This window comes from Vicugna pacos, chromosome 4 (genome assembly GCF_048564905.1).
Source record: "Vicugna pacos chromosome 4, VicPac4, whole genome shotgun sequence".
Classification (NCBI taxonomy): Eukaryota; Metazoa; Chordata; class Mammalia; order Artiodactyla; family Camelidae; genus Vicugna; species Vicugna pacos.
This window is the reverse complement of record NC_132990.1, coordinates 78,219,888-78,245,060: the sequence shown is the minus strand read 5'-3', so window position 1 is coordinate 78,245,060 and position 25,173 is coordinate 78,219,888. Positions and strand designations below refer to the sequence as shown.

The 25,173-nt window shown below is 61.2% G+C and overlaps 1 protein-coding gene across 3 annotated transcripts in view; it reads left to right on the top strand.

Moving 5' to 3' along the window:
* Positions 1-23,947, top strand: part of VAV2 (vav guanine nucleotide exchange factor 2) — a 168,079-nt gene extending 144,132 nt beyond the window's left edge. The window contains exons 13-27 of one of the 3 annotated variants that reach the window (XM_072960499.1): positions 1,345-1,430; positions 2,198-2,291; positions 4,122-4,231; positions 5,368-5,469; positions 5,874-5,962; positions 8,626-8,642; positions 9,456-9,477; positions 10,458-10,585; positions 11,867-11,941; positions 13,209-13,261; positions 14,544-14,660; positions 14,746-14,833; positions 15,911-16,034; positions 17,910-18,067; positions 21,789-23,947. In XM_072960499.1, coding sequence (XP_072816600.1) covers positions 1,345-1,430; positions 2,198-2,291; positions 4,122-4,231; positions 5,368-5,469; positions 5,874-5,962; positions 8,626-8,642; positions 9,456-9,477; positions 10,458-10,585; positions 11,867-11,941; positions 13,209-13,261; positions 14,544-14,660; positions 14,746-14,833; positions 15,911-16,034; positions 17,910-18,067; positions 21,789-21,836 — 1,311 coding nt within the window. In that variant the 3' untranslated portion in view covers positions 21,837-23,947. Of the gene's footprint in view, positions 1-1,344; positions 1,431-2,197; positions 2,331-4,121; positions 4,232-5,367; positions 5,470-5,873; positions 5,963-8,625; positions 8,643-9,455; positions 9,478-10,457; positions 10,586-11,866; positions 11,942-13,208; positions 13,262-14,543; positions 14,661-14,745; positions 14,834-15,910; positions 16,035-17,909; positions 18,068-21,788 lie in introns of all 3 variants that reach the window. The other 2 variants (XM_072960498.1, XM_072960497.1) reach the window with 2 other exon arrangements.
* The last annotated feature ends 1,226 nt before the right edge of the window (positions 23,948-25,173 follow it).

The window sequence follows — 25,173 nt, the reverse complement described above, 5'->3', positions numbered from 1 at the left end:
ACTCTCTGGTCCCTGAAATTACAGGGTCCAAGCAGATCCCTGTCAAGGGCAAGTCAGCACAGCAGCCTCTGCGAAGGGGCCCTGATGCCTGGGCCGCCCACTAGCCCGGTCCCCCTAACCAGGGTCAGAAGCACCCAGACAGGACATTTGTGACGTGTCCCCCAGCAAAGATAAGAGTTGCCAAATGGCATGAAGTCCCGACCCCACTCTTGTTTCCTTTCAGAGTGCAGAGGGGGCTGAGGATGGCTGCGCCCCGGGCTGCTGCTGCTGCTGCCTGGTGGGGTCTGGGGCTGTGGGTTCTCCTCTCACTGGGCGTCAGATGTTTTCTAAATGCTAGGCACTACTTTTGTAACACGAAGACCTTTTTGTTTTTAGTTCTTATATATGAGTAACATTTGCTCATTAAATAACAAAAAGAAATCAGCAGGTGAGCAGGTGTGGCGCAGCCCTGTGGCCAGGTGCCCTGCCCTGCCCAGCCCCGCCGGGTTCTCCCGACCCGGTCCAGCCCTGCAGCGTTCCCCCAACCCGGTCCTGGCTCTGTCCCAGCCGCTGGAGGTGGCACTTTTCCTCGGCACTTTAGAGATGTGACGTGGAGGCCCAGTCGAGTCCCTGAGCAGGGCACTGGCCCCTTCCTCTGTGACACTGAAGCTGTGCCCCTAGTCATGCTCTGGCAGCTTCTGAAAAATGCAGAAAACTCTGAAAGAAGATGCTGAGAAACCCATCACAGCGCCAGTGGGCCGGCCTGTCAGCATCCTGGGGCGTCCCCCCTCCCTGTTATGTCTGCATAGACCGTGCAGGGGACGTGCTCAGGGACATCTCTCTGAATCAAAGCAAAACGGAGACAGAAACCAGGCGGAAAACGAAAATGAGGTCTCTGCAAACTGGAGAGGGGGTTTTGCCTTGTGGCCGTGAACCACTGGCAGGACCCCCACGCCCCGCCCGCTCCATCTGATAGGCGCTGTTTGTTCTCTTTCTAATTTGGCTTCTCGGGGTTGGGCGTCTGGCTTTTCCTGCCAGGTTCCCGCTCTGGGCTCCACACAACAGTGGCCTGTTTAACATGACCCACACCATCAATCGCTCTCTGTTGCCGCAGAGCCGGAGAGAGTCCTCGGCGGGGCTGGGGGGCAAGTGCCGAGCCTCTGGGGCCGGTTCCTCCCCATCCTCTGCTGCCCCTGCTCGTCCTCAGTGCCAGCCAGGCCCCCGGGCTCATCGCACAGCTCCCGCCCTCGGTTTCTGCGGGAGGTGGCCCCCGGTGTGGGTCTGCTTGCCCTGTCTCTCTGTGTAGGGGCTGGGCTGGGGGTCCTGCTCTGGCACTGGGGCTCACAGCCTCCCCTTTCTTTCCAGCAAGTGAAACTGGAGGAATTTGGCAGACCGAAGATCGATGGGGAACTGAAGGTCCGGTCCATAGTCAACCACACCAAGCAAGACAGGTGAGCAGAGCAGGTGCTGGGCTGGGCGGCACCCCTGAGGCAGGCACCCCACTCCCCTGCGGGTGGGGGAGCAGCTTTCCTGTGGACTCGGCTTTGTGTCGCTCCGTTTTAATTGCTTCCTTCATTCTTAGCGAGAGGGACGGTGAGCCAGGTCAGGCCCTGGGGCTGCTCTGCCCTGGGCCCACACTGGGCTGGGCTGGGGGGCAGCCAGAGGCCCCGGTCTGCGAGCCCACGGGCCCCCGGGAACCAGGACAGATGCAGTGGCCGCGTCAGCTCTTTGCCAGATGACTGCGTGGGAGTGCCGGCGGGTGACGGGATGAGCTGGCCCGGCCCCGTGTCTGGTCCTCCACGCTCACCTGTTATGTGCGAGACCTGGGGCCACGGCCAGGGTCACAGCAGATCCGAGCCCTGCCCCCGTGGGCTCCCAGTCTAGTGGGGGCTGGGCGTGTGAGCAGGCAGTGACCGTCAGAGGCCAGCTGGGGCAGCGGGGAGTGGAGCAGCCCATGTGCACCTTGGGCCTTGGGGGCTGGGAGCCCAGGAGGGCTTCCTGGAGGAGTTGCATTTGGGCAGCCGAGACCTGGCTGAGGGGTCAGCCAGCCGCCGAGTGGGCCAGGCAGAGGGGGAGGGCTGGGCTTGGGCAGGGAGCAGCCTCCCGCTGCCCGCCCGGCTGCCCGGCTGCCCGGCTGCCGCGCGGCCCCGGAGCCCAGCGCGCTGGCCGTGGTGCTGGCCGTGCTGACGGGTCCCGGGCCGCGCTGTTGTCGGGCCAGGTACTTGTTCCTGTTTGACAAGGTGGTCATCGTCTGCAAGAGGAGGGGCTACAGCTATGAGCTGAAGGAGGTCATCGAGCTGTCCTTCCACAAGGTGACCGACGACCCCATGAACAACAAGGACGTCAAGAAGGTGTGCCCGGCTTCCTGGCGGGGCCGCGGGGCCGCGGGGCCACCCCCCGAGGGAGGAGTCCGGGGCTGGCCGGAGGAAGGGTGGCCAGGCGGGGCAGTCGCCTTCTGCCTGCTCTGCCGGGCCCAGCACCTTCCTGGCCCTTGTCTGAGCCTTCCCGGGGGAGGGGGTCCGGGTCACAGCTCCCCATTGAGGCGGCCAGGTCGAGGGGCCGGCCCAAGGTCTCTGGTGAGGGCCGGGCCTGAGCGGCCTTGGAGCTGACTCCAGCCCACGGGCGCCCCTGCAGCAAGCAGACCTTCCCGCTGCTCCCCAGGTTTGAAGGAGGGCTCTGGGTGAGCCTTGCTGCAGCTTGTCAGACTTCCATGTCCAGCCAGTGGGCTGTGGCCTCTGGGGCCGTGAGTACTGGGGGTGGGGCCGTGGCTGCTGTGGGTGAGCCTCCGTGCTCTCCTGTTCAGCCCTGCTCCTGCAGAGACTTCTGCACATAGTGCTTGAGCACCTACTGTGTGCAGCCCTGGGCTAGGTGTGGGGGCCAGGAACCAATGTGCTAAAAATCTCAGACCCTGGACTCCGCGCGTACAGGTAGAATGCAGGTATCACCTGGAAGAGCTACTAGGGGTGCCCCACCTGACCTTCATGTTCAGAACAAGCCACGAGGGCCCCTGGGGCATGACCTGAGGCCACTTCCCAGGCGGGGGCCAAATGCACAGCGCGCCTTCCGAGTTCAGCCCCTGGCAGCTGGCTCTCTTGGAGGAGGGCCCTGGCCCTGCCGCCCCATGCTGGGGCACTTGGCAGTGGGCGGTGCCCTGGACTGCAGGACCCACCGCAGGCTGGGCCAGGCCCCTGGGTGACCACGTCTCCCCTTTTCCTTTCCTCTCCTCATGCTTCCTAGTCTCATGGGAAAATGGTAAGCGCCTCGCGCCCTTGTCCTCGCCGCCTCCTCCTCGCCTCCTGAGCCGGGCTGGTGACCCTCTTCCTCCTCCTCCTCCGTCCTTCCCTCAGTGTCTGAATTACGATGCGACACATGTTCGCGATAACAAGACTCGCCCACTGCGGAGGGGAGTGGCGTGAGGGCCCGCCCTCCCTCCTGCTGCTCCCGCTCCCAGTCCCGGGGTGAAGGATCTGGGTGGTTTCCTAGCCAGCAGGGTTGGTCTGTTCTCGCTCTGCATCCTTTGTCTTCTCTTCTTCCCTCCCTCCCTCCCTCTCATCCTTTTTCCCTCCATCACTTCCAACACAAAGTGGCTCAGACTTTCCGAACTCTTCTTTCTGGGCCCCCTGGGAAGCCCCGGGAGACGGCCAGGCCTGGTGGTGGCTGAGCGGTGGGGCAGCTGGGCCGGCTTCGCTGCGGTTCCCCCGGGCCATGGTCTTCTCTTCCTGTTTTTTTTTTGTTTTTTTTTCCTCCTGTCATCCTACCTGAGACCAGTGAGGTTTTTGGCAACACATTTAGGAAGTGAAAGTGGGTGGGCCGGCGTCCTGGAAGGGCCCCGGTGAGCTCCCGAGCACGGATCACGAGAGGTGGCCCTGGCGGCACCAGCAGAGACCTCCGCTGAGGACACACCTCGGCGGGGGTGGTCCCGGGACGTGCTGGTAGAGGGGGTGCCTACACGTGCATACATGCACGCACAGGCACGTGTGCACACGCAGGCACGAGTACACACACATACAGTGCACGTGCACACACGCGTGACTACGTGCACAGACATGTGCGTGCACAGGCCCCAGCACGACTGTGTGTGTCCACGTGTCCACGTGCCAGAAGCCGTGCCTGTGGCCAGCGTGTCCCATTTCCTCCTGCAGTGGTCCTATGGCTTCTATCTAATTCACCTTCAAGGAAAGCAGGGCTTCCAGTTTTTCTGCAAGACGGAAGACATGAAGAGGAAGTGGATGGAGCAGTTTGAGATGGCCATGTGAGTCTGAGGGTGGCAGCGCTACGGGGGGTGGGTGCCCTGCATGGGTTTTGCCCAGGGAGCCTCTCAGACAAGAGGTGGTTCAGATCACCGGAGACCAAGCCTGTCTTCACCGCCCCGTGACGCCAGCCCCACCCGGGGGTTTCCTCTTTGATCTGCCACAGCCTGTCCCAGGCAGGCTCAGCCGTCCCCTGCCCCTGGGGCTGAGCCTCACTCAGCTAACTGGCAGAGCAGTGGGTGGCCAGGAATGGCCGTGGTGCCAGGTGGACCTGTGATGACCTGGACCCTCGGGGCCTTACGGGCTGGTGGACTGTCACTTTCTGGGGAAAGCCTCAGAGTTGTTTGTCCGTGCCATGTAGGAGGAGCCCCAGTGTGTCCAGCAGAGAAGGGTGACCACCGGGGTCCCCAGACACATCAGAGCTTGAAGCCAGAGCGGCAGGGTCCTGGGGCCACTGGGCAGGTGCCTGCACCTCCCTGGCGTTTTCCTCCTGGGGAAATGGAGGTGAAAGGGGGGCAGGTCAGGGGGCTGCTGGAGGTCACGTCTGGGATCCATCAGAATGGGTGGCGGCCTGGCGGTGGGCCAGGATTGGAGTTTCCTCCCGAAGATTCTATTATGAAATTTGTCAGGTGTTTACCAAGCTGAAAGAATGTTACAGTCAGCGCCCACCTTGTGCTGCCCTTTGTCACGCGCCGTCCCCAGCCCTTGCGCCACCTGCTAGCGGACGTGCCTCAGCGCCTCGCAGACATCGGTGCCCATCCCCTGGCTTGCGGGGTGCCCTGCAGGGGGAACTCCAGCTCATGATTTGTTCGGATGCTAACATTTCAAGCTTGCGGACTGAAATTCTAAGTGCAGTTTGCTCTCTTGACAAGCGCTTGCATCCGCCCATACCAAGCCCAGCCAGACGTAGCCTGTTACCGTCCCCCCGGAAGGTTCTCGAATGGCAGTGCAGGTTCATGTTCCAGCCCCCTTTGGGCCCTCATCCCATCGGGGTGTCAGGGCCCCCCCCGGGTCTGCCCGGGAGCCGGGGCAGACCCAGGCTCTGCGTCCTGCCCCCCCGATCCCCGGCCCCGCCCGTTCTGCTGGCTCGCTGTTTTCTTGGGGCTCAGGGAACCTGGCATCTGCTTCCCCCCGTCAGGTCGAACATCAAGCCCGACAAAGCCAACGCCAACCAGCACAGCTTCCAGATGTACACGTTCGACAGGACCACCAACTGCAAAGCCTGCAGGATGTTCCTCAGGTGCGGGCCTCCTGCCCCACCCCCACCCACTCCCACCTCCCGGCCCCCGCGGGAGCCCAGCTCTGCGGCTGTCCTGCGTCCCCGTCGCCGCTGACCGCCCAGGCCAGTGCCGTGCTGGGCCCCAAGGACCTGGGGAAACATCCCCTTGCTGTGGGACCCAGCCAGCCCCCAGGTGTTTGGGATCTGGCCGGGAGAGGAGGTGACTGTCCCTGTGGGTGCCCAGGAACCCCTGTGTGGGGCCGCAAAGCCAGACCGGGGACTGTTGGAGGGGAGAGCCAGCACCAGGCTGCGCATTAGGGCAGGGGTGCTGGGGGACCAAGGCTTCGGGGAGTGGGTGGTCTGTGGGGCAGGATGCAGGGCAGGTCTGGCGGTCTGCCTCACCTGCCCCCTCCCCCCCGGTGCAGAGGCACCTTCTACCAGGGTTACCTGTGCACCAAGTGTGGCGTCGGGGCACACAAGGAGTGCCTGGAAGTGACCCCCCCCTGCAAGAGCAGTGAGTACCAGCCCCAACCCTGCCCATGGAACCTGCGCCCAGGGGCGGGTCCTGAGCTGAGGGTCCCATCCCTCCCAGCTGCCAGCCATGGCGGCATTCCTACATTCTCCTTTCTCCCATCGTGACCCCAAGGGGCAGAGACCAGATGGGGACAGTGAGGCCCAGAGTGGGGCAGACACCTGTCCCGGGTCACACAGTTTCAAAAGACCCAGCCTGGGTGGGAGGTGTGGGGACTTTATGCCAAAGTCCTCCTAACTTCGATCCTTGCTGCCTCTTCTGCACCCCCTGCCCCACTCCAGCCATAAGCCTCTAGAGTCTCCCCCCGCGCAGAGGGCACAGAGCCTTCTTGGCGGTTGCATGGTGATTTCTGATCCCAGAGAAACACCTCACCCTGGGATTCTCCTGCACCTGGAGAGGCCCCGCCCTGTTTAGCTGCAGCCACGAGCACCCATGTGCTTGAGCTCGGGGAGGGGAAGGGACTTGAGCCTGCCTGCCTCGCCGGCGCCAACACCCCTCTGCATTGTCTTGGTTTGGGGGATGAGTTGGGGGTGGGTGCCCAGCCTAGGGCGGCTGGACCGGCAGCCAGAAGGTCTGAGATGGTTCTGAAAGGTTTCAGAGCTGCTGCAGTCAGGGGCTGGCTGAGCCCTGGGTCTGGCGAGGCGCGGGCACCGTGGCTTCATCCTGGGGGCACCAGCCGGCTGGACGGGGCAACTGCGGGGGGTCGGCCCGGCTCCCCGTGAGATGCTGCTGTGCTGCCTCTGTCCACACTCGGGGAAGCTGCACTCACTGAGGGCTTGACATGCTCCAGGTGGACGGGGAGACGTCAGGCCTGCTTGTCACCCAGGGCACCACCTCCCAGAGTAGGAGTCTGTCGGTTCCTCCCTTACCGTGACTGCGGGCCCAGCGCCCTGATCCGGGAGGGTCCAGCGGGTCAGCCCAGACCCCCTGGGCCCCACCTCAGGCCACTCCGGCCGAGTGGAGATCCAGCAACCGCGCCGTCTCCTCCGGGGTGGAGGATGCTATACACGCCCACCGGCCCAACACGGCTCTCCAGCTTTGCCCGTGGACACTGCCCTCTGGTGGCCACGTGTCCTTTGCACAAGGGAACTGGACAGTGCCTTTCTCTTGGCATTTTTTTCCCCTGATTTTAAAAGTCACATACTTATTTATCAAAAAACGAGAAGAAGAGAGAGAAGAAATAAAGAAGAAAATAACGAGCACTTGTGAACGTACCAAGAAATAACCAAAGGTGCCATTTTGGTGTAGTTCTTGTCAGGTGTTCTTATTTTTAAACAGTCTTTTTGATCTTGTTTAATGGGATTACTAAGTACCCATTTTCCGTAGCAAGTATAGAGAAAGGTAAAGCAAGAGATAAAATCGACGTATGATGGCAGCAGGCAAAAACAACCCCCGCTAGCCGTCACCTGCATTCAGCCTTTTTTGCAAATGCACGCGCCCCCCCCCCGCCCGCCCACGATCTTTTTTTATGTTTGTGTGTTTTCATGATACCTATAGTTGGGGCCTTACCAGATAGGCAGTCGTGTATCTTTTGAAAGCTGAAGTTATCGGCTTCCTCCCCGTGTCACTGACAGCCCTTGCTGGGCACCTGGTTTTATTTTAAGGCGCCCGTGGTTCCCCCAAGGGCATATGCGTGACTCCCTTCTTTGCTGCTCTGGGGGGGACCTGCCCCGCCCCGGCCACTCCTGGTTTCTCCCTCTGCAGAGCCCAGGCTGCTTCCTCTCCGATCCACACTCTTATCTTTCATTCTGGGCTCAGGCGGCATTCCCGCCTCGTCAGCTCCACCTCGGGACTGTGCCAGCAACCCATGCCAGGGCCCATTTAACCATTTGCTGCCCCCAGAGCCAGGATGTCCCAGGGAGATGCCGGCTGCTCCCAGAGCCCCTCTCCCGGGGAGGCCCTTGTCAGGGCTGAGCCTCACTGTTGCCTTCCCTGTGGGCACCAGCTGCTCGGCCTGACCCTCCCCGCCCAATGCCCGACACCTGGCACCTCTGTCTGCTGGGTCTGTCTGCGACTCTGAGTGTTAGATGGTGTTGAAGTCACATCAGCCACACGTTGTGGTGCTGGCTTTGTCCGGTGGTGAAGTGGCAGTCCGCTTGTCAGATGGCTGGGGCCCTCCCTGGCACTGTGTCCTCCCCTGGGGTCACCCCAGGGCAGGTGGAAAGAATCTTTGGAAAGCCTGCCTTCCATCTGATGAGCTGAGGTGCTGCGTGTCCGTGAGTGAGCATGCTGGAAAACAGGGTAGCATGCCTACTGACACCTCCTGTCCCTTGCCCACGGCAGGCATCACTAATCAATTACGGAAATCCTCCCTTTGAGCCCAGGTTCCACCCAGGATCAGGCTGTTGGAGCAGAGCTGGCTCATGCAGGAAAACTGATTTTCCATTGGGTCTGATACTTGGTCTGCGTTCTCCCGTGGGCCCCCAGAGCTCGGGGTTTCCCCTCAGAAGTCATTGAGGGACATCGTGGTCATGTGGTGGTCACCTGCCAAACTTGTCTACAACCTGTGTCTGAAACGAAGGGCCTTGAAGCTCCCTTCACTCCCACACCCAGGCACACCCCTCGGCGCCTGCCTTGCGGGTGATAGGCCCCCAGTCCTCGGTGTTGGCCGCTTGCCCTCTGACCCGGATGTGCTTCCTTTTCAGGTTCTCCTGCAGACCTGGTGAGTCCGCCAGACCGCTCCCTTCCCACTGCCCTGCAGCCTGTGCAGCCCTGTGCCTGGAGCCAGAAAGACTCAACCCTTCTGGCCCTCACGCTCCGGGGCCAGGCGGGCTGGCAGGGCCCCTGGGGGTTGCGAGGGGCCTTTGTTTTCCTTCATGGACATCAGCAGACATGGGTCCCCGTGCACGGCCTCCTGGCCCCTGATGGCGGTCTCCCTGCCCGGCTGTCCAGTTCTGCCTGCAACCGCCCCCCGCCCCCATCCTGATTTGGCTTTGAGCCCTCTCTTTGGCTGACTTGGGGTTGCAGTCCCTGAATTCACCTGTAGGGTGTGGATGCCATGTCCCTTAGCTGTGGGGTCCTGTCAAATTAACCAGCACTTAAAGGGCTCCTGCTAAGCCCTATATGGGGCACAGAGATGCCCTCGTGGAGGAGGGAGGGCAGAATTTAGTGCAGGCAGCAGGACATGTCCCAGACAGACGACAAGCCCCAGGCAGGGAGGCCTTCGGCTGGGGTAGTCAGGGCAGGCTTCCTGGAGGAGGTGGGAGTTAATGGTGAGGGATAGGATGGGGAAGGGGAGGGAAGTCCCAGCACTGCGGAGGGGCCCAAGGGCAGAGGGCATAGGTAGGAATAGTGTCACATGGGGAAAAGGTTGTCACACAGGGAAAGAGGGTCACATATGCCTGTGAGTGTCCAGTACGTGTCCGTCTCCTCCCCGCTTCCTGCCTTGACCCTTCTGCCTGGGGTGTGGGGGGAAGGGAGTGTCGATGCTCTGGCAGCCTTCCCTCCTCACTGTCCTCTGTCCTTGTCCTCACAGGACGCCTCTGGAGCAGGACCAGGTGAGTCTGCGGGACTTGGGCCTCCTCTGCTATTGTCCGTGTCCACGTCCCCCAGGAGCCGAGCCTGGGCCTGGCCAGAGTGGCCGTCAGCTTTGCCCAGTGCTCTGCGCTCCAGGCTCCCCGGGTGTGTGCCGCCCTCTGACCCCATCTCCTCCGCGGCCGCCGCCCCCGGAGCCTTCTTAGTTTCTGATGGTGCAGTGCCGGGTGTGGGGACCGGGCCCAGCCTGCAGGGGTCAGGGTCCCTCTAGCCCAGGAGAGGCCCTGAGCTGCAGCCAGAGACCCCGAGCAGAGTCCAGACATCAGGACGCTGCTAGTGTCACCTCGCCATTGTCTCTGTCCCCTTGAGTCCCCCTTGCTCTGCAGTAGGAGCGGGGCCTGGGAGTGCCGAGAGCCAGAAGCCTCGTGTGTCACACGGCCCGAGCACTGCTGGACAGAGTCTAAGCTACTCACGGACACAGACACCACACAAAGCAGCTGTTGCTGCTGCCGGGGCGACCAGCCCTGACAGGCGCGGGCCCACGCGGGGCGGGGCCGCTCAGAGCAGGGCTCGGTCCAGGGGCGGCTGCAGGTTCTCGGGGCGCTCGGCTGGGTCCCCAGGTCCACCCAGAGCTGCCCCTTGGCAAGTCGCTGAGCCCAGCCCGCGCCTCTGACAGGAGGGGTTGCCCGTCTCCGCTCCGCGTGGCTGACCCCCAGTCACGGATCTGAAAGGCGTCTAGGTGGAAACACACAGGGTGCTGTTTAAAACTAGACTGCTGTTTACCAAAACGAGACGCTGAATGTGTTAATCACATAAATAGTTTACTTCTGACATTTAACTAAGGGACGTGTGAGTCTTGTGGGAAGAAGGTAGGGAGGGGCGGTACAGGCCCCGCCCACTCGTCCAGGAGCCCTGAGAAGGCCGCGGGGGCCAAGGCCAGCCTTGGGTGGGCTGCCACGAGGACAGAGTCACCACCACATCCCTCTGGCCCTGTCGTCTGCAGGTCCCAAGATGGTGGCCGTGCAGAATTACCACGGCAACCCCGCTCCCCCAGGCAAGCCGGCCCTGACCTTCCAGACGGGCGACGTGATCGAGCTGCTGAGAGGGGACCTCGAGTCTCAGTGGTGGGAGGTGGGTACTGGGCCTGGAAGGGTTGGGGTCCCCCCCCTGCCCCCTCTGCTTCCCCACTCCCCCGGGCAGGGGCCGGTTTGGGGCATAAGACCACCGGGGTGGAGAGGCGTGGGCTGTCAGCAAGGCCGGAGGCCTCGGGGTGTTTGCTTGGACGGGGTAGGGAGAGGCCCTCCTCCTGGTGTCCAAGCCCCTTCCCCACGGTTTGCCTCCTGCCTTCGCTGGGTCCTGCACACCATCCCCAAGGCTCCACCCAGGCCACGCCACACCCTCCCGGCTCACACCCCACCCCAGCTCAGGCCAGCATCACCATGCTTGGCACCATGGCCGAGAACCCCCAGCGCCCTCCCCTAGGAGCCCATCTGGTGCAGGGGACAAACGTGGACTCAGACAGGTCCGCGTGGTGGTTTACGGTTCTGAGCCGTGACACCTACTGTTCTGGGTGTGAGGCCCAATAAAGTGGAGCCATCAGCACCGCCCCTCTCCCAGGTGCCGGAGCTCCAGGGAGCCTGAGGCCCCCGCGGGTCTGCACGGTGCCATGGGAGCCCGGGGCGCTTACCTGGCCTGGGCGACCAGGGCTGCCCTGCTCGGGGCCGACGCCGGTGCCGGGAGCTGGCCCGGGTGCTGTCACTGTTGTCATTGTTGTTGCGTGGCGGGCCTTGTCACTACATGTTTACTTATGAACTTACTGTGCTAGACTGTGCCTCATAACGGGAGATTTGGGAGCTGAGAAGGCCTCTGTGGTACCACGCCTGTCCCACGCTGACCCCAACCACCAAGTTCCCCTCCCCAAGTGTGACCAGGGCCATCAGGTTTGGGTGGCCTTGCAGAGACGCTTTGCCGATGTGAACATAGGGGGCTGAGGGGGAGGGTCTTCCAGGCAGAGGGAACAGGGATATGAAGCAGCCGCCCCCAGACCCTCCGAGGCCGCACTGCGTTTTGCTGACCCCCCGTCCACGCGCCCCTCATGGCTTGGGCAGGGCTGGTGTGGTTAAGAGAAAAGGCCTGGCCGGAGATGGGTCTCGGTCCCAGTGCCAAGCAAGTCGTGCACCTTCTCTGGGCCTCAGTGTCCTTATCTGTGAAGTGGGGACGCCCCTCACCTTCCTGCCCAAAATGGTTGTGAGGTCAGCTGAGGTCACAGCAGGGCCATGATGCTGTGACAGGCTTGTCAGGAACACCCCTTGTCCTCCTTAGGAGAAGCTGAGTGCTAACAAAAACCCTGCTCCTCGCCCCGCCACGGGCCAGGCCAGGTCCCGCTGGCCCTGATCATCTGTCCCCTTCCAGGGTCGGCTGGTGCAAACCAGGAAGTCAGGTTACTTCCCGAGCTCATCTGTGAAGCCCTGTCCCGTGGATGGAAAGGTGAGTGCTTCCCGCAGAAGCTTCTGGACACGGAGGCCAGGGTGTCGTGGGTGCTGAGAGCTGTCTCCTCACTTGGGACGTCCTGGACTTGTTCAGGCCGCTGGGAGCTGGCCCCGGAGCTGCGAGGGGGTCCCCTGCCCAGAGAGGAGATGGGTGGGGGGCCAAGGTGCAGGGGTGCCCTCCTGTGGGGAGAACCCGGCCAGTGAGTTGTCATAATTCATCGTGGTTTTAAAAACTAAAAGGGCATCTCTGTAGCAGGTATGACGGAGCAAAACCCAGCTGCCTTTCTCCGAATCTCAGGATCATTTATATTCCAAACAAGGATCCGGGCTAGATGTTAGGACATTTGGGAAAAAGGCAGTATGGCGTCCCTTCCGTCCAGGTGCTGCAGAGCAAGTAACTCCTGTTAGAAAAGGCACCAGGCCGTCAGCCTTGAATGTGCTGCGCCCCCAGCCCTGCGCCCCAAGAGGAAAGGCAGCTCAAAGTAAGGCAGTGAGACTTCTCCCGAAGGGGCAGGGGCGGGTGCCTGACCCCAGGCAGCCCGGCTCCGCCCACCGGGCCCTGCCCGGCCTCTGGCCCCGCGGCCCAGTTGAAGGAGAAAGCGTTTTGGACAGGCTTTGCAGACAGGTCAAGGGGACCAACAGCAGAGGAGGAAGAGTGTCACTGACTCACGGGGTAGGCTGGCAGGTGCTCTGCCCTGGGCCTGCTTCCCCGTCTGCACGGTGAATGGGGTGGGGAGTAGTCCGCAAGGCTTTACCCAGCCTGGGGCCCAGTGAGGGGAGGCCACGATGGGGGCGCTGGCCGGCGAGGCCCAGCGTGGGGTCTGGAGGGCTCCAAGGCTTGCCTGCACACGTGGCCTTCCACCTGCAGGCCAAGCCGCCCAGTGCCGGTCCTCGGGGCGGCAGGCAGCAGGGAACTCGAGCTGTGGGACGTGCTCCTGTCCACTGCTGAGGTCCCAGCAGGCTTCAGGCCGCTCCCCTCCCTGGGGATGAAGTGCACTGTTAGTTGGATGCTATTCGTTCATTCTCTCATTCCTTCCGTCCTTCATTCAATCAATCAAACCCACTGAGCATCTACACAGAGATGGTGAGTCCCAGCTGCTGCCCTCAGGGACCTCCCACTCCAGTGGCTCTGGGCCTGAGTCCACAGAAATCCTGGTAGCCAGCGCTGGGCCCCAGGGTCGGGCCACCGATGACAAGATGCCGCAGGTCCCCACCCTGTGGACAGCCCCTGGAGAGACATTAACCCGAGCGTTCTCTCCTGCCAGCCGCCCATCAGCCGGCCGCCCTCCCGGGAGATCGACTACACCGCGTACCCCTGGTGAGTGGGCCAGCGGGGCCCCTTCGTTGTGGGGATGTGTTCCCTCCAAGGCCCTGGGCAGGCTGTCTCCAAGGTTGAGCCTCGCTTTGCACAGCCCCCTTCTCCCCTCCTCGCTCTGAATCCCTGGGAGCCTGGGGGAAATCTTTTCTACCCCGAGGCACCTGTTTCCGCATAGATAAACAGATCATCAGGTTCGAACATCTGGGAGAATGAAGCCCCTTTTTAACGGGATCTTACTTGCGCTTCATCGTATAAAATATACGAGGAGGTGTATTTAAGGCCAAAATGATAATTGCGTATTTACGCACACAGAGCTTGTTGAGAGCAGGGGGCTGTTTGATTAGTAAAACATGACAGTGGACGTGCTGGGTGTGAGTCTCGGATGCTGGTTGGCCGCGGGCTCACCGGCTGCCTGGAAATGACTGCCCGCAGTGCCCGCGGCTCCCTGTAGAAATGCGCCCCGCGGCGGCCCCAGAGCAGTGGGCCCCTCACCCAAGGAAGGTCTCCCCTCATGGTTTTCGGTTTGGGGTTCATCCCTGAAGCCACTCCGGGACCCCTGTGCCCAGCAGTGAAATGTGCCTGCAGCCTCAGTGTCCCCGGCCTCCCTGGCACTGAGGCTCAGCCCCGTGCATGTCTGTGACCCACAGGTGTGTTCAGTGCGTCGCTCACTCTGCACTTGGGTCTAATGCGGAGGGCGGAGGGCTGACCTGGGACTCTCACTTGATGGGGTAACGCTCAGCTCAGAACTCTGGGATGCATCTGTTTGCAAAAGTCCCAGTTCAGCCTGGCAGGGAGTAGCAAATGGGGACACGCTTTGTTCCCGAGGCAAGGGTGGGGGTGGGCTTCACTCCCATAGAGCTGGAAGAAAAGCGTCGCGTCAGCCCACCCGGAACTCACTGACGGAGATGGTGGTGGTCTCCCGTGTGTTGCAACACAGAACAAAACCCCACAGGCGGCGTTTCTATTCGCTGCTTTTTAAGTAGTGAAAACTTGCAGAAGAGGCCTGATGTAACGTCTGTTACGCTGAATGCCTCTTGCAGGCCCAGGGTTCTGGAGGGCGGAGGCCCTAGGGAACCGGCCGAGGTCTGGGGTCCTCGCCTCTCCCCAGCCGTCTTCCTCCTTGCGGGCTGTGCGCATGCGCGCGGGTGCCCGGCCCCGCTCGCCCCGCCTCCTGGGGGCGTGGCCTCGTGTCGCAGCTGGCTCTTCCGCGGGGCGGGGCTGTGGCCCGGGCGGGGTGCCCTTGAGGCCGTGTCTGTGAGCAGGCCCCGTTCCTCTGCTCCAGGTTTGCCGGCAACATGGAGAGGCAGCAGACCGACAACCTGCTCAAATCCCACGCCAGCGGGACCTACCTAATCAGGGAGCGGCCGGCCGAGGCGGAGCGCTTTGCCATTAGCATCAAGTATGTGGAGGCGGGGGGCGGGGGGGGGTCAGGGAGACCCTCCCCCAGTGCCGTTCTGAACCGCGCCGCCGTGCGCTTGGCCCAGGTTCAACGAGGAGGTGAAGCACATTAAGGTGGTGGAGAAGGACAGCTGGGTGCACATCACTGAAGCCAAGAAATTCGAAAGCCTCTTGGTAGGTGACCCCGGGTCTCCCGTGGCCTGGCCCTGAGGGCGAAAGGAGGACCCACGCCTCCCACCGCAGCCGTGCCTGCAGGCTGGCCTTGCAGGGGGGAGTCCCGCACCCCTGGGCTGGGGCGCAGTGTGGGAAGGGTCCAGGGAAACTGGTCTGGAAGGCACCTGGGAACAGCTAGGGCCTCCTTACTGCCCCCCACGTCAGGACTTCATCCCCCAAGTCCCATGGAGGACAGTGAGGGCCACCAGCACCCCAGCGCGTTCACCCGAACCTTCTGTCAGAACCAGAAACTGAGGCCCAAGGAGGCTCCATCCAGGGCCTGGCTGCCAGCCAACCTCGCACATCCGTGGCTTCCAGTGCCCACCTGCCACTGTCCCAGCCCAGCCAGAAAGCTCTTAAAGGCGTTGTTCTTCTTAAGATGATCTTAAAGTGTGTCTTTGCCTAATTACACGTGAGCCCATGGGACTAGAGCATGTAAGCTCTCAGACGCCCCGCAGTGGCCACAGAAGAGCGCACAGTGAAAGGAAGTGCCCACAGTCCCCCCCAGACCCAGTGTCCTCATCTCAGGGCGAGTCCTCGCCACCTCCGAGTGCAGCCTGGGGGTGGCTTATATGTTCCCTTCTCAAACCAAGCCACGGCCATGCTGGACCCAAGGCTCAGTCTACTTCTCGACATCAGTGAGGAGGTTCTCTTCTTGCTCCTGCTGCAGCCGCCTGGCGTTCGGGCACGTGGATACGCTGGGATTCCTAGAAGCACTTCCCTGGCGTTGGATGTGTAGGGGTTTCCAGTTTTCCTCCATTGTCAAGTGTGCTGCAGGGAGCATCTGTGTCCATCTATCTCAGCATTCTTTCCTGATTTCTTTTTAGAAATGTTTGGGAGAGAAATTTCAGGATCAGAGGCCTTCGTGATACTGACCACCCACCCCTGGTCTGGGTGCTGGTGGCAGGGAGAGGAGGAAGGGTAGTCCTTAGTGGTCAAGGAGATTAGTCCCCCGGGTGTGAACCTGAGGAGGTGGGAGAGGGAGGGCAGGGCACCTGGAGGCGGTGGCAGCGGTCAATGAGTGTGTGCATCCTGCAGGAGTTAGTTGAGTACTACCAGTGCCACTCGCTCAAAGAGAGCTTCAAGCAACTGGACACCACGCTCAAGTACCCCTACAAGTCACGGGAACGCTCAGCCTCCAGAGCCTCCAGCCGGTCCCCAGGTAAGGCCGGGGGCTGGGTGTGAGGAAGGCTTCCCGTGGGCTTTGCTGACCTAAGCCAGGAGCCTCTTCCCGTTTCCCACCCCTGGGAACAGTGGCCCCGGCCCCGTAGCTCTTCACAACTCCCTCTTGAGCCAGGGTGCCCTGGTGGCCCCCCGTGACAGGTGGGGAGTGCCCACTCTGAGTTGTTTGCTCCAAGTCTTGGTGCCTCTGCCTGGAGGTCAGCGTGCAGAGAGAACAGGACAGGTCTCTTCTGTCCTCAGATATGTGGCTGTGCCCCAGCTCCCCAGGGGCCGCCACTGTGGTGGAGCCAGAGTCAGGACGTCTGTTTGCAGATGGGGCTCCAGGGGCCAGAGGGAGGGAGGGACAGGGTGGGCCCAGGGTCTTTGGCATCCAGCCCCCCGCTCTGACTATGAGCCAGCTTGCTTCCTCCTGCAGGGGCCTGCAGGACCACGGGTCCCACCCGGGCAGAGCAGTCCAGGCGAGGAACAGTAGGCCTTTAGGGGGCATCTGCTGCGAGCTGGGCGAGGGGCTGGGCAATTTGCACGTGTAGTTTCCTGGGTCCTCACTCGGGCCCGCCTGCTGGGAGGAGGCGGTCCAGGAAACAGGTGCAGGAGGTGGCCGAGCTGCGCCTGTGCCCGGGTGGGCCTCGAGGCCCGTGCTGTCCCGCCGCCCCCCTGGGTCCCCGTCCCCACCGCCTGAGGCCGCGCCTGGGACCCCGTGCGGATGCTCCTCTGGACTCCTCTTTCACATTCTCTCTCGCCTCTTTGCAGCTTCCTGCACTTCCTACAACTTTTCTTTTCTCAGTCCTCAGGGCCTCAGCCTTGCTTCTCAGGGCTCCTCTGCGCCCTTCTGGTCAGGTACCACTGCCGTTCGGGGCGTGGGGGGGCCCGGCCTGTCGCCAGCTGCCTGGCGGGCCTGGCACGGGGCTGCCTGCCGGCCCACAGCCCCTGCCTGGATGGGCCCACAGCTGCCCGCAGCCTCTTGTGGGGCGGAGGGGGAGTGGGACAGGAAAGGAAGTGGCTCGGGAGGGGGCAGGGGCAGGGGGACTGCTGCAGCACCTGTGGACAGTCAGGCTTGGCGCTGCCCTCACCTGACATGCTCACCCCTGTGACCACTCAGCTTATCAGCCACTGTCCCCCATTGCTCACTGGGGCTTTGCCTCTGGTAGCAGCAATCAGCCAGCAGCCATTCTGGGGGGAGGGTGGGAGCAGACCTGGGGCGGGCCCCCCGTGGCGGCAGTAAGGAGCACTTACAGACTTGGGTGCAGGGGAACAGGCCTCCAATGGCCCTCACCGCGCGGCCCTCTGCTGCCAGAGTCACAGCCCTCCCGCAACTCCTGCCATGTTTGCCCTCCCCTCATGGCCATGCTCATCTGCCTGTCGGGGCTCCTCGGCCCTGGGCCAGGCTGCTCCAGCTGGGTTTCCAATTTGGTTTGGGCTCTGGAACTGGAGATACGAGGGAGGTCAGGCACTGGTGCCATGGGGTCCAGTTCCAGGCACTTTGTCAGGGTGAAGGCTGGGAGCTGGGCAGAGGTCGCTCAGCTGTCTGCTGGCCACGTGATGCCCATGCACTGGGCACACAGGAAGGCCCCGCAGGAGCAGGTCCGAGCGGCGGCATCTGCTCTCCTCCCCACGGGCACGCTTGCTGCCTGTGACGGCCCCTCTTGTGGTGGCCAGGCTCCGACCTCCTTGTCAGTGGAGCTCGGATAGGCCATGTCTCTCAGGGGCCCTGGGGTTAGAGCCTGGTCTGTCCCCCCAGGGCCTCTCTGCTTGGCGGCCTCCTCTGTGGGCACAGGGCCGGGCGCTGGGAGAGAGACCCGGCTTGGCCCGAAGGACCCCAGCCCTGCAGCCCTGTGATGCCACCCATCTCCCCCAGCAGTGTTCACGCCCCGCGTCATTGGCACGGCCGTGGCCAGGTACAACTTCGCCGCCCGGGACATGCGGGAGCTCTCGCTGCGGGAAGGCGACGTGGTGAAGATCTACAGCCGCATCGGCGGGGACCAGGGCTGGTGGAAGGGCGAGACCAACGGCCGGGTGAGTGGGCCGGCCCGGCGCCGGGGCCCCACATCCCTGCGGCGCTTGGGAGGGGGGCCTTCCGGCTCGGCCCCTGTGGGGATCGGGCAGGCAGGATTGGGCACAAAATGACCCTGCCCTCTTACCGCACCCAGGAGACTGGGTGTCCATCCACAGGCTCCATGAGCCAAGATGGCACAGTGAGGAAGGTGACTCCCTGGCTCAGATCTGGCCCCAGTCCTATCCTATGGTCCTTTGTGGCCACAGCAGGGGGACAGTGTGGGGTGCAGTCTTCCAGTCACTTGCATGTGGCCAACCCTCTTTGCAGCAGGAAGGCCATGGGACCAGGAATAGCCTGGGTGTCCTCACTGACCTCCTGCCATTCCTTAAGGCCCAGTTTACACCCTAGTGAGATGGGAAGGGACATTTGGTGTCCCCACCCAACCTGAGGCTCTGAGCCCCCGTGGCCACTTACCATAGTCGCCTGTCTGGACCCCCAGACCTCCAGCTGCCTGTTGGCAGTCACGCAGCAGGGGGCCGGAGCTCCATGAACCACGCGTTAGGAGACATGGCGCTCTCCTGGGAGCTGCGGCTGCCCGCAGACTTGGCCAGACTTGGCTCCCATCACTCACCATTCCTTTACCAGGTGGCAGGAACTGGCTTGCCTCCACCTAGCATGTTGTCTGTCTCTTGGAGGCCCTCGGGTCGGATCCATTTTCCATCTGCCACTGGGTCCTAGGCAGCCAACCTAGAGGGCTGGGGCCACTAGCTCTCAAAAGTAGGAGGCACCTGGAGCTGCGATTTATAAGCACACACTTGGGCCCTCGCCCCAGTCGTGAAGCCAGCCAGTTCCCCGGGTGATGTCCGTGCAGAGTTCAGTCCTAGACCCGCTGACTTAGAGGGCTGCTGGGTACCCCTGGGACTTAAACCCGGCTGCTGTGGAATGTCTCTTCTCTGGCAGTTCTTCTTGCTGTGACGGCCACTTTACCTGCCACTAGAGAGGCACAAGCTTCTTGCAGGGATCAGTGTTTCGCGTGGCACACTTTTTTCGTTCTTGTGTGACTTTCAACTTCTCTGTACTCTTGCATTTAAGATAGCTGTGCAATAAAGTCTTATCATGAATGGACTTCTATGAGCAAATCTGATCTGACAGCATTTGCCTTTCAACTGGTGTTTGTGGCCCATTTACGTTTAATGTGAGCACTGAGAAATTGAGATCTTAATGCACCATCTGTTCATTTTCTGTTTGCGACACCTATTCCTTATTTTGTGTTTTCTTTCCTACTTTCGGATTGGTCAGTTTTTCTATTCCACTTCTCGCTCCCTTGCATAGTTTGCTAGTTACACATTCTTTTCCTGTTCCTTAAGCGGTTACCCTGGAGGTTGCAATGTGCACTTTGACTTCTGAGAGAGCACCTCAAGTTAGTACTTTCACCGCTTCCCAGACAACGCAAGGACCTTAGAACCTTTGACTACATTAATTTTCTTCCCAATTTTTGTGCGGGTATCGTCATGTGTCTTATTTGACATATTTTTTAACCCCATAAGACGTTACTGTTGTTTTAAACCGTTAACGTTCATTTCAAGTTACCTCTGTACCTGGCCCAGGGCTCCGCCTTCCTTCCTGCGTTGTTGTGTTTCCACCCAAAACCACATTCGTGGTGCTTGAAGTTTCCTTTCCTTCGTGTGAGGGTCTGCTCAATTTTTGCTGGATCTGAATACGTCTTTATTTCACTTTCTGTTTAAAATGTTTTCATTGTAAAATGTTTGCAATTTACTTTGATACAATTTCAAATTGAAAGAAAAGTTGCAGTCGTGTGAAGGACCCCCATACGCCCAGATTTACCAGTTAAGAATGGTTTGCCCACTTGGCTTTTCATCTGCATTCTCTGTGTGTATGCGCGTTTATTTTTCCCTAAACCATCTGAGAGTCAGTCTCAGAAATCATAGCCCTTTACGCCTAAAGAAATTCAGTGTGCGCTTCCTGAGATCAAGGACGTTTCCCTTTGATACGAGTGTCTAACCCACTCAGACTCCACAGCTGTCGCAGTCGTGTCTGGCGCTGCCTTTGTTGGCCATGACCCTCAGCTCTCTTTAATCTGGGAAGGTCCTCAGCTTCTCTCTGTCTTGCGTGCCTTTGCCACTGTGAAGAGTGTGGGCCAGTTATCTTTGTGGACTGTGCGTCCGTTCAGGTGGGTATGGCATTTCTTACAATTGAGTTGAGGTGGTAGTTTTTGTGGGAACAGCACAGTGGGGGCGTCATGTCTTTGTCATTGGTGCAGTGTCCTGGCGAGAGGCTCACGGTGTCAGTTTGTCCCATTATTGCGATGGTAACTTTGATCACCGGGTTAAGGCAGTGTCTGCCACGTTTCTCCACCGTAAAGCGACGGTAACTCGTAAGTAATGTGCAGGGTGGTAGTTTGAAATCAGATGAGCGTGCCTCCCTCATCACACTTTGGCCGCTAGCTTCGTCGTGCATCGATGCCCTTCGCCTCTCCAGTTACCTCTGTCGGCGTGGACGGTGCTGACTCCCCGTTACTTCCTGTGGACGTGTTAGCGGGCCTCCTGCTGTGGGGAAGCTGCTCCCCTTCGTCGCTGTCTCCCAGGAGTCAGTCGTCTCCCCAGTGAGACCTGCTTCCTTTTTGTGAGCAGTTGTATCGAGTTCACTTTTGAAGGGCGTTTTTACTGGCTTTAGAATTCCAGGCGGGAAGACCTTTCATTTCAGCACTTTGAGGATGTCTCTCCATGGTCACCAGGCCCCCGTCATTTCCGTGGAAGCGTCAGTCCGCGTTCTTACTGGGGCCCCTTTGCAGGAAGTGTGTGCGCTACTCCCCTCCGGGGTCTGTGCTGAAAAAAGAAAACAAGCCTTTGTCTCTCATCGCTCTGTTACCATGCGCCTGGCGCGCTCTTCCCCGCACCTGTCCTGTCCGAGGTTCGCGGAGATTCTGGAGCGTGCGGCTTGGTGTCCTGCATCAGCTTGGGAGATTTCTTCAGAGGCCACGTCTGCTCCAGTCCCTCGTTTCTCCCTCTGGGGCTCAGTCCGCGTGGATGCGGGGTCGTCTTCACCACGGCCTCCGTGTTGTTTACGCTGTTACGTGTCTTCCATTTACTGTCTCTGGATTTCCATCTAGCTACTTTTTACTCCAGTTTATTCGTCTTTTCTGCTTTGTCTCATCGGCTCTTAAATCCTTTCAGTAATTACGGTCATTCTATCTTCCAGGTCTAGGATTCTATTTGATTTCTGGTTTCGGCTCTCAGGTGAAATTCTCTGCTTTTCCGTCAGCTTTCTGCAGCACACGGGTTAGCGCTGTTACCTGTCCGGACGGGTGGCTGCGACAATTGGACGCCCTGCCGGCTGGCTTCCGTGGTCTGCACTCTCTCTTGCGCTCTTGCCCTTGGTCCTCGCTGGCGCTGAGCTTGCGTCTGAAACACCGCAGAAGCCGTAGATGACCTTACTTGCCTCCAGAGAGGGTTTAACTTTTTCCAGTTGGCAGCCAGTGAGGGGGGCAGGTCATCTTAAACTGCCCAGGGCTGGCGCATTTCAGAGTGACCCCTGCCCCGGCGCTGCGGCCCCACCAGGCTCTTAGCCTCTTCGCCGGGGCCTCTCCTGGGGCGGACCTGCCTTAGAACGCCAGCCTCTTAAGGCTCCCCAGCCTCCACGAGCCCCGGCTTGGCCTCACCTCGGAACACCTGCAGGCACACGCACGTGCACGTGCTTACGTGAGTCCGCCGTCTTTTTCAGATTGGCTGGTTTCCTTCAACATACGTAGAAGAGGAGGGCGTCCAGTGACAGCAAGTGTGCGGCCGGGACTTGCGGACTTTCTTGGAGGAGTTGCTCCAGCTCTGAAGTCTGCCTCTAGCCCGTGACTCGGAGGGGAGTTGCCCGCCAACCTTGCAGCCTTCCACAGCCTGTGGGGTGGGGGGTGCTTGAAGTCCTGCACATGGACGGTCCTGCCATCAGCCTGCCCCGGGCGGCCTGTCCTGGGTACGCTGCTTGTACATAGAGGGGATCCAGGCCAGCCCTGCTTGCCTGCCACCACCAGTGTGCTGAGGAGAGGGAGCACCAGTGGCACCCGAGCCGGGTGCTGGGTGACCGCTGAGGCCAGAGCGCACCTTGCTCCTGTCCCGTTGAGATGGCCCTCAGGAGCCTAGGTCTGAATGGCAGATGCTGGTGGGGGAGGGCTGGGGACTGCAGAGGGGACCTTCCCCTGGCCCCTGCTGCTCAGGCTCTGGATCCTCAGCCCTCCTGCTTCCTGCTCTCCCAGGGGGAGGCTTCAGGCCTTGAGAGGCAGAAGGGACCGCAGCCAGGCTGCGGCCCCTGCCCGGCCCCAGCTGTGCGTGGTACAGAGGAGGAGAGCGTGGTGAGGCCTGTGCGGCCCCCGACCCCCCATGACCCTCTGCACCAGGGGCGTGCGGAGGCCCCCGGGGCGGGCCGCGCTCTCGGGGGGAGCCGGAGGGACGTCGCAGTTGCCGACCCTGCCCCCAGCCAGTGGTACTGCCCTTTGCCCCGCGTCCTCGGTGTGTCTGTCCTGCCCTGCTGCCAGGTGGCTGCTGCCTTTGTAACCCTGACGTGGGCGGGGAAGAAAGCGGGGTTCCCCCTCGCTCGGCCTCTGCTGCTCACCCGCCTCCCCCGGAGGAGGCGCCCCACTGCTCCCAGGCAGGCGGGCCCTCTGGGCCTCCCGTGTCCTGCAAGGTGGCCCCTGAGGGTCTCCCCAGCCTTTGCACAGATGTTGGTTCTAGCCTTGGCAAGTTTTCCTTCCAAGGGCTCCTGCCGCCCACGAAACGGGACCGTGGCCAGCCGAAATAAGTGCTCTTGGGGGTGGCTCCACCCCCTGAACTCCCCCTCCTCACCCCTCCTGGCCCTTGACCTCTGACCCTGTTCCCTCTGCCCGGACGTTGCATGAGACCCAGTGACCCTGTCTCCTCCGAGCTCCGCGCCAAAGCTGCGGTGAGACCCGGGCTCCGTGGCTCGCCTCCTCCCTTTGATCAGCTGCACGAGACTGGGCGTCGTGAGGGCTGGATCTTGCCGGCGTGGGCGCTGGTGGCCTCGCTGCGGCCGGGGGTTCCCCTGAGGTCGCTCACCCAGCCAGCATCCTGGTGTGGGGAGGAGATGGGGAGGGCTCTGAGAGTAGCAAGGAGGAGGGGAGGCAGCCCGTGACGGCTGGAAGTGAGGGTGACAGGACCGCGTTGGGGGCCGTGGGGGAAGAAGGGGAAGAAAGACTCTTCCCGGAGAGAGCAGGCCCGAACCCCTGTCAGCGGGGCGCAGCCAGCCCGGCTGGCCCGGCCGTGAGCCCGGGACGGGGGAGGAGGAAGCCGGCCTGCCTCTTGTGTTTACGGTTGTCAGAAAGGTTTTGCTTTGGTCTTTGTTGTTGGGTTCTGTTTGTTTCGTTTGGGGTTTGGCTTGTTTGCTTTTTAAGGGGGGAAAAAGGCTTGTGATTATTTCATCCAAAGCTCCCGTTTTCTATCTGTGAATAAGAGGGAAGAGACTTTATCAGGCAAGAGATTAACGTATGTTTGAGATCATCAGGAAACAAGGCGTCATGGTAACGACACTGAGCAAACCTGATTTGCAAGCCTGGTTCTTGTGAATGTTTCGTTTTGTTTGTGTTCGTTCCGAAACCTGGGCTCGGTTTGCTCTGGTTTTGCCCTGCAGGGTGCGGGCGGGGAGGAGGGCTGGGCGGAGGCTGGGGCCCGGGGGGTTTTGGCAGGAGACGGGAGGCCCTCGGGGGGCTGCGGGCCGGGGCCTGAGGTCAGCTGTGAACACTTAGGAGCCCGAAGCATGCGGGTCAGCGATCTGGGGCTCCTGCAGCTGCTGGTGACCCCAAACAGAATACAGACTGTACATTTGCCAGTAGGTTTTTCAGATCACGGTTTTTACTGCAAATAAACCCGAACTCTTTTCTGCAAGAGTGACTGGTCTTTCGTGGTGGGGATGAGAGGGTGGCCGGATTCCTGTGTCCAGCAGGGTCTTCCCTGTGGGGATGCTGTTGGCCCAGGGGACAGTGGCCTGGGTCAGACATGGGGCTTGGGGTGGCTCAGCCCCAGCACAGGTTGGGGGTCCAGACAGCACATAATGATGCCAGGCCACCGACCAGGCAGCTCCAGGCTGGCTCCGCGCCACGGACCCCCGTGCAGGTCCTGTGATTCCTCCAGCAGCTGCCTGAGGTGGCGTCACTGTCTTCCCGTTCGGGTGGGACTCGGACCCCAGCCCTGACACTTGGATGTGTTCTTTAACTCCTGAACCTGTTTGTTTATATATACACGTTGGAGATAAAAATAGGCTCCCCAGAGGGTGCGTCTGTGGCTTATAATAGAGAAAATCAGAACAGTGTGGTAGAGACGGATTGCTCCCCGATGGAGAAGCAGTCCAGAGGCAGTGGTCCAGGGTGGCTTGGAGCCCACCCCTACTCCAGACTCCTCTCCTCCGCAGCCTGCACTTCCCTCATAGTCGCTTCGTGGTCCAAGGTGGCTGCTGGAGCTCCTGCCATCGAGTCCATGGCTAGAAGTGGAATTTGGTGCAGCATTTCCCCTTCCCCTCCTGACCACCCCTGGCTGCACTAGAGGCTAGAGATGCAGGACCTGGGTTGGGTGCACAGCCTGGAGAATGCTGGGTCCTGTTACTGAGGAGACAAGTCCACCTTGGGGTGGTGAAGGTCAAGGGAGCCTTGGAGCTGGGTGTACATCTGGCGCTCGGCAGATGTCAGTTTTAGTTACAGACAAGGGAGGTGAGTGCAGATGTTTGAGGCAACACAGGTGGAGAGCCTTGGAGCTTGCCCCCGGCCCTGGTCTCAAGGACCCGGAGCCCCAGCGCCTGACTCAAGCTGGTGCCCCTGAGAACCAGATGGGAGGGTCACCCCCGACCCCCGCACCCCAGGAAACTTCTCAGGCCTGAGAGGCCCAGTTGTCCCAACACCACCTCCCCGAGAGCCAGCCTCCAGTTCTGCGTTCTCGCGTCCACGCATGGAGGGGAGGAAAGGCCTGGACCTTGCTGACCAGCTCCTGCGTCAGCACTCGGCTGCCCTGAGCAAGGGCTGAGCGAGCTTGGGCAGCTCTGCGGGAAGCCCCAGGCCGGGGAGCAGAGAGCTGTGGAGGCCTGAGGGGCAGCTGCAGGTGGACCTGGGGGCACC